This window comes from Poecilia reticulata, linkage group LG10 (genome assembly GCF_000633615.1).
Source record: "Poecilia reticulata strain Guanapo linkage group LG10, Guppy_female_1.0+MT, whole genome shotgun sequence".
Classification (NCBI taxonomy): Eukaryota; Metazoa; Chordata; class Actinopteri; order Cyprinodontiformes; family Poeciliidae; genus Poecilia; species Poecilia reticulata.
Genome location: NC_024340.1, coordinates 4,104,593 through 4,115,313, shown reverse-complemented (window position 1 = coordinate 4,115,313; position 10,721 = coordinate 4,104,593). Strand labels below are relative to the sequence as shown.

Sequence of the window (10,721 nt, the reverse complement as noted above, 5' to 3'; positions counted from 1 at the left end):
GTGTCCAGTAATTAGCCGGTACCATCCAGTGCTTAGTTTTTTCATTTTCCTGCTGATATCAAGGCGACAGCGGACTGTAGCCAAAACTTAGCCACTACTGTGTTAGCTGTAGTGGCTAACACTACAGCTACACTACAGCTACAGCTAACACACGTTAGCAGGCAGCTTTGAAATAGCTGCCTGCTATTTCAAAGCTTCAGGTTATTAAAGACCCAGCTTCAGAAATGGGAAGACGGAAGTTAAAAGGAAGCTATACGAGCTTCGTTAAATGGAATAGTTTGTTGGAAGAAAATAATGCAGGAGGTAAACCGCTGCTACGAGAAAAGGCTGAGAACAGAGGCGATTCGGCACAAGGTAAGTCAATACGTGTGTATTTGATGTATGCGTTTGTGTTATACGGAGTATGAAATTATTTTTAGGCAACTCCTTAGCTTTTTTTTTTTATGTGACAATTATATAAAATACATTTAACATGCAGTCGGAGCGATACCGAGCACGGTAATTTAAGAACAGCCGAGAATAACAACGCTTCAGCCCGATCCAAACCACACAACTAGTCAGTCAGATTAAGGTCCAAAACCTTCGCTTTACAGCCATTTAAGTGGCACCGACCCACATAAAAAACCTACAGAACAAATGGTACAAATCACGTATTTCCCAAATACCGAAAATATGACATCTACCTTTGCCGTTTCATAATTATAATCCACGTTAGAGTGAATTTTTCGACTTGGCTGCTATCATCTGTTCTTGCTTTACACAACGTAATTTCTCTTTTATTCCCTCTGAGATTCTGCTTAGAAAATGAGGTTATAAAGTTACATTCTCCTGCTGCTTTTTGTTTTTAAAATGGTAAATTTAGGCTTGCCTCGACTTTTATAAACTAATGCCTCTTATATGCATCATTTTTTGTATTACTGTTGGTGCAGATATTAGGCGGACACTGTGCTTTGCCTGCTAGTAGTTTAAATTAATTTCAGCTGCACACTTTCAAGAGTATTCAGATTTTAACATGCATTTTCTAAGTAGTAAATATTTCAGTTCACTCTTACTCAGTAACTTCAGTGATGTTACACCTCTGAAACATTTTTTGCAGTTTCTTTGTGATACCAGAACTATTTCACTTAAGCATTTAATTTCCTGAGATATTGTCAATTTATTTTCAAGCAAAACTCTCAAAAAGAGCTGAGGATTTATTGGTTTTGATTACGTTGTGCAGCTAAATATGGACGCTTATTAGTTTATGTTTTTAATTTTTCAGGTTGCATCGCAACACCTCATGATGTGTTTCCGAGCCATGATCGTTGTGCCGATTACCTTTTCATTGGATCAAAGCACCTGGACCAGCTGACGGCGACAATCAGTCCACGGTCTGCCGGATCATCAGAACGTGGACTAACTTTTTATTTACTTGGTTAAACTATGATCTTGAAACCGGATCACAAGACTTCCTCTCCTCCAGAGTGACGAGTTTTCATCACCAGTAAAGGCAAAACAAGTCTGATGTCTGATTAGCTGCTAGGAAGTATTATATTCACTGTTCATTTTGCTATCCTGTTTGTACCTACAATAAAATTGAATCTCATTTGTAATACTCTACATTTCACAAACCTTTTTTCCCCATTTCTCAGTGTTTGTTATATCAAGTATTTGCATGTAGATCAGGAATTCAAGTGAGATCTTAAAATTCAACACTTTTAGGTAATACTAGCAAAGAAATGTGATTATTAAGTAATATGTAGTTAGTCATATAATTTAATATGCTGAATAAGGCTGGATGATATGACTTGCAACATTTTTTTTCATATCAGATTTGATTTTAATCGATTCCTCCCGCCCTCAATTTCTATAATAAAATCACAGAAAATACTTTCAAAAAGTGCCTTTATTTCAATCATCAGTTCTGTGAGTTGTATAAGGGAGCATGACGGTCAGGATACAAGAAATTTTAATTGCAAGAATGCAGTCATTACAGCAGAATAAAGATGCAATTTTATAACAATGTCTTAAAATTACAAGAAGTTGTTTTAATGAAAAATAAAGATTCAGATTAATCTGACGTAACCAGCTCAGTCCATGTGGTTCTGACATCTGTCAGTAATCAAGAGGATGTACACTTCCACCTCAACTGACCAGGTAAGCATTAAGATAAAAATAAAAAAAATACTGTATAAGCAAATACTACATACAAAACTGAAAAAGAGCAACTGATAGAAATACTTTCTATATAAAGAAAAGCAAAAAARTTAATAGCAGGAGAAAAGTTGTTGGCATCATTAGCTCAGCCAATCTCTCCCTCCAGGAAGCCATCAAACTGAACTCCTGTCCAACTCCAACTATAATAAAGATAAAAGAAAAAGAAAACGTAAAGTTAAATTAACAAATAATGCCAAATTAATAATTCAGATCTAATGCGTTCTGGAATCCATTATTGACATTTTACAAATTTCACAAATCAATGAAAAGGTTTCACAAATTTTGTACTTATTCTGCTGTTAGTACAGAATAATCTAGTTAGGTTTGAAATGTCAAGGTGTTGTTTTTTAAAGTACAACACATTAAAAAAGCTGAAGATAGTGAAAAATTAAGTGTAATCGCCCTTTAGCTATTTTCCGAATTAGATGCTACATTCGGAAGCTAACTTCAGCTTCGACTGATAGTTGAGCACAATACAGACAGATCTATATATGTTTATATAGATATATATCCATTTATATCTATAAAGCATAGATATGTAGATTGCACACTTCACAGATAATCAAAACACTTGACGTTTACATAGCACCTTTGTAAGCTTGTCCCTGTTAGCTACGTCTGACATAGGAGGCATTATGGTGAATACAAACGATTTATTAACTTACCTTTGAAGTTATTGTGAAGTTTTGACACATCCATCTTAAATCCTTTGTTGTTGTTGGAGCGTTTCAGGACGTCTGAATAATTATATGTATCATTAATAGTCCTGCAGCAACTGAGGAGCTGCTGTTAACATACTGTTGCCTGTGCACCGGAACCATTCTATGTGGCAAAAAAATGCGGAAGTGCTAAAACGGAATATACCCCATTAAACACGACACAGAAGGCCAATCCTTAAGACCCGATCATTAAGTAAATATTTTAGGATCGACCCGGTCCAAATTGTGAGTGGAGTTCAGGCCATAAATCTAATCTCTAATGTTGGCTGACATACTGGTTAATATGCTTAAATTAGCATATTAGCAAATTTAAGTATTTTAACAATGCCAGCATAAGCTAAAATTGGCAATAAAGTTAGCTAATCCTGGCTAACCTTCTAGTGATAGCCATGCTAATATTTGCACATTAGCCAAGCTAATGATGACATTTTGTAGCAGACAGTGATACCTATTGTTACGTAACATGATATAATCACTTTGCCTACTACCAACATCATACCAAACAGTGGCATACTACCCAACTTTAACATAACCTTTGCGATTGATAGCTAGCATGCTGATTTTTGCATTTAACTCATGTTGAGCTATTTTGCTAATAGTACATACTGGCTATTAGCATAGCAGACAGTGTTTGCTGTTGTTAGCTCACATGCTATTAGCACCTTAGTAACTAATAGTGATATATTATCTAATCTGAGCATATTTGCCATCAATCCCAGTAAGCTAATATTACATATCGTCTTTGGTGATGTGCTCCAAGGCTGAGGTTAGACGGCCTAATTGCCATCACCCTGATCTTTAACTTCAACAAGTCATCCTGCTAATCAAAGTGTTGTGCTCATTCCAGCTACTTAAACCACACACTAATAAAGGGGGTGTGAAGGAAGGGTTTATTAAGTGTAGTAGTTCTGTTATCTGTGGGGGGGTTTTTTGTCACAGGAACACAGACTCACAAGCAGAAGACATTTCATGAAAATCTCTGGAATATATCAACAGCACACAAAGAAAATAAAATCTCTCCTTGATGGTCTATTTATACTYGAATGCAAATATTTCTATTATCATATCTAATTTGAGGCAGGTGGTTGGGATTCATAAACATTATTTAATACACATCCTGGTGACAAACTCCTGCACTTWCTCCACTGTGAAAAGAAAATTGTACAAAACCTGTTATCAAACATTTATTATATGCATCGTTGTTTATAATACATCTGCTGGCCATTTGCTATCATTTTTTTTTGACAAAATGTACATTTATCACAAATGTATTGATGGTCATTGTTCAGCTCTGAAGGTTGTGCAGAGTTTTTTCTTTTATCCAGAAAGTATTTAGTAGATTAATAATTCCTGAATTCCTTTGAGGTGCTGTCATTCTGGATTATTATGGTTAAATGAAGGAATTACGGCTCAGTTATTAAGGCAATAATGCATAAAAATGTCCTTAATTAGATTTTCTTGTCAGCTTATACCAAACCATTCTTATTAATAATCTGCTGACATTAATTTGAATCTATATRAAGTTTTGGTGACAGCCTCTTTTGTATTTTAAAGCTTTCTAGCAAAAGGTGAAACAGATTTTCTCCATGTTCGTGTGTGTGTGTGTGTAGAAACCCTTGGCTACAGTCAGCAGAGGTACTTGAGTGTGTGTGTGCGTGCGTGCGTGCGTGCGTGCGAGCGTGCGTGTGCTTCATATGCCAGTTGAGTTCAGCTCCATCCAAGTAAAAGTTGGGGGAAAAAAAGAAAAAAAAATGTCTGCTTTATGTCCAAATAAAGTTTTGTATTCTTTTTATGGCCAAATGTTCTTAATATTGGAAGCACTTGACAACAACAAYCCTTATAGAGGGTTTGGGCCCTCTATAAGATTTTGTTGCAAACTGCAGAAACACAGGCACCTTATATAATGAATGCATGTTTTTTTGATWAGATATACATTTATTACATAAATGTGTAGATGGTAATTGATCAACCCAGTGTCTGATTGTGTAAATGTGAGAGTTTATGGACCAGGACAAATCTCTTTATTCCACTCTGATCACATTTATCCATGTGCATAATCCATRTAGTATGGAAATAAATGCAACTTAAACCAGGCAAAACTAACAAATAATGCACACAGTTAATAAATACAAATAATATGTAAGTTACAAGCACATTGTACTCACTTTACATAACATTTTGAGTAAACAGATTATTTTCCCCCTGTTCCACTTATGACTGAACCACTTATAACTGGTAATTTACAGTTAAATATTTGACTTTTATTCACGGGAAACAAGTCTTTAATTGTGCTAGTTTCCCCTCATACTGAAAGCTWATTTCATGCAAAAAAATAGTGTCAAATAAAAAATAAATACATTGAAAATCTGCTGATAATGTATACAGTTAAATTTTTTAAATAGCATTCACTTTATAAATTTTTTTTATTTAAAAAATATATTTAAAAAAAGGGTGTCTATCCACGCACTTTGATCTCTGCTGCATCTGTTTTAAATGAGAATACCTTCATGGGTGGCGGCTGCTGCCTGAAGGTGGCCGTCTGCCGGGCGTCTTGCTTCCTGGACACCTGAAGCTGCTGCGCAGCAGCTGCAGCAGCAGCAAGAGATTCTGGGATGGCGGGCTCATGTGGCTCCTTCTGCCACTCTGCCTTCTGCTTCTCAAAATAACTGTTCAAAGTATAATGAAAAAAAGAGAGAAGGAAATAAAGCTGGTAAGCAGATCTTATTTAGATCCCACAGCTGACACTACCCAAGTCCACAATGAGCATCTTAAGTTGAAGAAAATTACAGTTGTGTCACTGTTTCTTCTGTTTTTTTTCTTAATGCAAAAGTCGGATCAAACGCCTGAAGTATTTAAAAGAGACTGTTTGCGTGCTTAACACGTGTACGCGTGCGTGCGTGGCTGCGTGCACGTGGGTGTGTGCAGGGGAGGGCTGGGAAAGAAATGTGGCCTTGGACTTTATGCATGACTGGCCCTTTTTCAAAGACAAAAAAAAGTGATATCCCCTTTCATTACCCTCTCTGGTTTCTCTCAAAATAGGTCCAGGCTAGAGTAGATCTTTGCGCATTCACAGAACAAATTTGATGCGTTACATTTCCTGTGAACACGAGTGACCCCTGTGCCAAGCATGTTGGCCTTTTCACCATCACTGCATAACCCACATATGTTTCTGATATTTAGCTTCTAGCTTTTATTCACGTTAATATTTCACAGGAGATTTTCTCCCCGCCACCCCCTATCTTCTGAGGCATAGAATGCTCATTTTTCTCCCGACATGTCACTCTCTGATATTCTCCTAAAACGTACCCAGCAAGCTGTTTGGGGGCGTGATTTCATTTCCTTCAAGTCCGCTCTCTCTTCGTGTCATAGTTTCGGGGGGAACTTTTATTATTTACTACAATTACTCCATAAATCTGTCACTCTGCTTCTGTGATGAGTTGCATATACCAAGAAAAACCGCAGGGGAACATAAGCCTCTGCTTTCGAAGTCTCTTTTATGGCCGGCTGATAGTCGAGTGGGAATGTCACCGAGACGGGAAGGAGAGACAACAACCACCTGGCCAGCAATGAACTCATCACTCGAGCCTGTGCACAATACACGGCCAAATCGCAAAGTGAACCGACCAACAATGTTGTCAGCACACGGAGCAGCAGTAGGTCAGGGCTCTTGCTGCGCACTTTTTCTGTGAGTGTTTTAGTCTACAAGAAATCTCAAGTCCTTATTACTTATTAGGAAGGTTGCGTGTTATTTTCCAGCTGTTAATAGTAGAGCTCTTCAGGTTAGTAAGATGGGAAAGAAAAACCTCTGATGAACAGTTTTTTTTGTTTTTCTTTTTTAAACTGACTTCAAGATGAGAACAAGGCCTTCAGTGTAAATAAACATGGCAATTATAAATTAACTTTCATGAGGAATCTCTTTCAGTTACGCTTCAGCACTCTTCCCATAGAGCAAAAAACACGGATGACAAAATGAAAAACAACACCCGACACTCCGGACTCGGGATACCTGAAAGTCTGTCCGTCCAAAAAAAACTTTGGATGAGTTTAACTTCTATGTTCTAGCGCCATTAACTATGATTTGCAGCGGCAAATTGTACAATCATCTGCTGTTGATGGATGTCAGCCTGCGGTTTGTGCTGCTGGAAGCCTACTTGTCAGACCACCCTGATGTACCTCCAATTTTGTGGATGACACGGATTTTTATGAAGCCTGAAATGGCTTTATTCGTCACTGTCATTTTGGCAGTTTCTACAGCTGGGAGAAGACTGGACAAAATTAGGATAAAAAAGAAAGTTTCTCGATGGATGTTAATGTCTGAACAGTTCAGTTGATCAAGAAAATACCAACGAGAAACTGAAAGTGTTTTAAAACACTATCAAAACGGGTATTTTAAACCTTGGATAATTTGCATGGAACCTAATGTCAAATTTAGGATGGAGTTTTTAAAGGGCCAGTTCACCTAAATCACACACACAAAAATTTCACGATAGGCTAAAATTCATTAGCATTTTTACTTCAGATTGTTTACAGCATAGTAAATAAACGTTAACATAACCGTTTTATCGTCAGTATTGTCATACTGAGTTGAAATTAAAATTAAACTGGAATTTCTTGGACCAGTGTTTACAAAAAGATCACATCTCACTCAACTGCAACCCGATAAAGCGTGTCAAATTTGTGTCCTCTAAAGAATATGCACAGCATTTGTCCTTCAAGTTAAAGCCCACAAAAGAGTGTCATAAATTTTCATACACATCCAAACTGTAATTATACACTAATAAACCAACACGGACTTTGTGTCTGTTATATGGCTAACCTACAGCAGTATCCACTGTATAATCTTTCATGTGTCAGATTTAACTCAATGTCGGCCCCCACCAAGTTTGTCTCAAAAACTATTTTGCGCTGGTAACTGTAGATGTGACTCGTCATAAAGTAAGATTACATGGTCTTGCTAGAGAAACACCAGGAGAACGTCAATAGCTTCAAAAGCGTAAAGCTATGAGGTCAGCTGGGACGCACATTAAAATGCCATTCATTGCTGTAAATATTCAATGCGCCATGATGCTAAAATAAACCCTGTAAAGGATTACTTTTTACCTACTGTATTTCATCTGTAAGGCTTCTGCTTTATCCCTGCAAGTAGTAAACATGTTATAATACTAAAGGCAAATAAAAAAAAATGTAAGCGTGTTATGCAAATATCAAGTGATTTTGTATAMAAGATCTTTTACATAACATTCAAATAACATAAAAAAGTATCTTACCTCCAGGACTTGTTACAAATTAATTGTAGAAAAATAATAATAAAAAAATTACAGCATCCTGTAAAGGTTTTTCACATTTTTGTCAAATCACAGCCACAAATTTCAATGCATTATTTTTTTTTTCCTGAAAGGTTTTTACCTTACTAGATTGTAAACACAGCTGTTCTGTTGGGGCGATATGATGAAGAACAGACATGAAGTGAGCAATCAGCTCAAGGAAAAAGTTGTGGATAAATTCAAAGAAGGATTAAATCACACAACGGCATCAAAATCTTTGATCATCTCGCAGACCAGCGCGTGGCACAACTGATGGGCAAGAAGAAGAATGTATCCGAAAAGCTGCAGACATACGTTGACAGGAAAACTGTTGGTTCTCGACATATCTGGCATATATGGAAGGGGAGGTTTTAAAAAACATTGTTGAAAGAAAGCAATGGAAAAGCTGGTCATGAAGCATTTAGCAGCTGATAGAGCTAATTACAGGGCATCTTACAGTAATCATACAATCTAAGACACCAGGGAATGCAGGGAATGGTTTAGATTCCCTTGTGGCTCTAGTGTGTCATTAGGATACTTTTGCTGAATAATTTGATGCCCATATTGATTCAGAGTAAATCACTTTTTCCTGATACCCCCCGCGGCACAGTCACAACAAAATACACATCAAGTGTAGCCATCATGAGCAGTGGGTGCTTCTCCAACCGGCCAAATAAATTGTCAGTATGCAGAATATTTGCATGCCTATCAAATATTGGTTCCAAGCAGCTCTATGCAATTGTAAATTATGAAATTATGATGGTGGTTTTGATTGGATATATTGTGCAGCTTTAGTTTATTTATGAGTTAATTCTGTTCCAAAGTCCAGATCCACATCATACTGCAACAAAAATCTTCATCTCTGTAGTGCAAAGCCTAAGGCAGGAGTTTTTGCAACAAAAAAAAGTCTGTTTTACAAATGTACATCACATTTCAAATATTTTTATTTGTACTATGGATACTTCTACATCTTATTTACTATTATGCTCCAATATGTGTTTGTCAACCCAAATAAAACAGAATCAGGTTTGTGGTTGCATATTTAAAATGCATATTTAAAAAAATCCAAGATGACACTTTTTTTTTTAGCGAATGCAGCAGGGACTGTATTAAGTAGCACATCTGTTGTGTTGTATTTACCCATCAGTGTGTGTATATACTTACTCCAGAGAGAGCTTTTCCTCCTCTTCGTTCAAGTTGGGCAGTCTATGCAGACCTAAAGTCATCCTGAGTGCATCAACGTGCTCCTTCAGAGGCTTGTACTCGTCATGGAGGCGGCGAGTTGTCTCCAGCAATTTATTCAGGTCGTTCTCTGACTGCTTTATGGTGCTCTCCATCTGAAATGACAGATTAATACAGACGTTTGGCCAAAAAAGACGATAAAACTTCAGAGACTGAAACAATGGATTCCACTTGGAGCCAGATGCCAGTCCTTTGATTGACACTGAAGAATTTTTCAAATAACAACCTTTCAATCGCTGGAACTCCACTGGAAGTTTTATTTAACAATAACCAAATGGGTTTTTGGGTTCAAGAGCATTTAGGAATTTGACCAACTCACCACATTAATATCTGCATGGATGAGGCGCAGCTCTTCAACATGGGCCATTTTCTCTTGGAGAAGGAGATCCATTTCTTGCTTGTATTCTTTTAAATGCTTCTCCTCCGATTCCAGAGCCTCAAACTCCATCTTTAGGCGAGATTTAATCTTCTGCATCTGGATCGTCTTGTTTCTGCAAGAAGTGCCACACAATTTTATTGTTTGTTTTTTTCCTGCAACTGTCAAGATTCTGAATAGGTTTACTCTATCACGGACGAATCAGATAATTTGCACCCCAAACAATAAAATTTTTTAAAGAAAAAAAAATTCACACACACAAAGGAATGACCCAAAAATTCCGTACATTGTAATTACAGTGTTCAAAACCGCACAAACCTGATTCTAAAGTAAAGGATGCCATAAAAAAAAAATCCCACCATCCCGTCCACTTCTGCTAACCAGCCAAACGACAGATTGCTAAGCTAAGGACCTAGCTAGCACAGTTCAGCAGAGCACATCTGGCATTTGTTGTGATACATCTGGGATTTTGATGCATTACCCCTAATAGGCGCTTTCAGCACCCGAATTCCGTCTGTATTTGCTACACAATTAGCCCGCCTGTCCACGTTGTCAGAGACAGAATAATGGATATGTACAGCAGCAAAACGCCTTTAATTCAAAGCAGAGCGGCTAATATTAGCGAGGTAAGAAACAAAAGCGAAGCCAAGGGGGGTTATTCCCAGACGGCTAAAGCTAGCTAACTTAACGCTTCGAAACACTAGCCAAACATCTGGAAAACATTCATTGAAGAGGCAGAATTTGCGCTTTACCGTATTTCCAAGATATTCTCCAGCTTGCACATTATTTCTTGTTCGTCTGCCATGGTTTTTAATGCCCCTTAGTTATTATTCAGTTGGTCACCCGCTCCGTTACCCCAGCAAGGCCACAGTTGTCTCCTGGTAA

The 10,721-nt window shown here is 37.4% G+C and overlaps 2 protein-coding genes across 2 annotated transcripts in view; one reads left to right on the top strand and one right to left on the bottom strand.

The window, feature by feature from the left end:
- Positions 1 to 10,715, bottom strand: part of zc4h2 (zinc finger, C4H2 domain containing) — a 13,837-nt gene extending 3,122 nt beyond the window's left edge. Inside the window, exons 1-4 of the mRNA XM_008419620.2 lie at positions 10,589 to 10,715; positions 9,780 to 9,951; positions 9,383 to 9,555; positions 5,419 to 5,581 (exon numbers count right to left, since the gene is read on the bottom strand). Coding sequence (XP_008417842.1) covers positions 5,419 to 5,581; positions 9,383 to 9,555; positions 9,780 to 9,951; positions 10,589 to 10,641 — 561 coding nt within the window. The 5' untranslated portion in view covers positions 10,642 to 10,715. The remainder of the gene's footprint in view (positions 1 to 5,418; positions 5,582 to 9,382; positions 9,556 to 9,779; positions 9,952 to 10,588) is intronic.
- LOC103470912 (moesin-like) overlaps positions 1 to 10,721 on the top strand; it is a 44,131-nt gene that overhangs the window by 8,389 nt on the left and 25,021 nt on the right. The gene's annotated exons all lie outside the window — the stretch shown is intronic.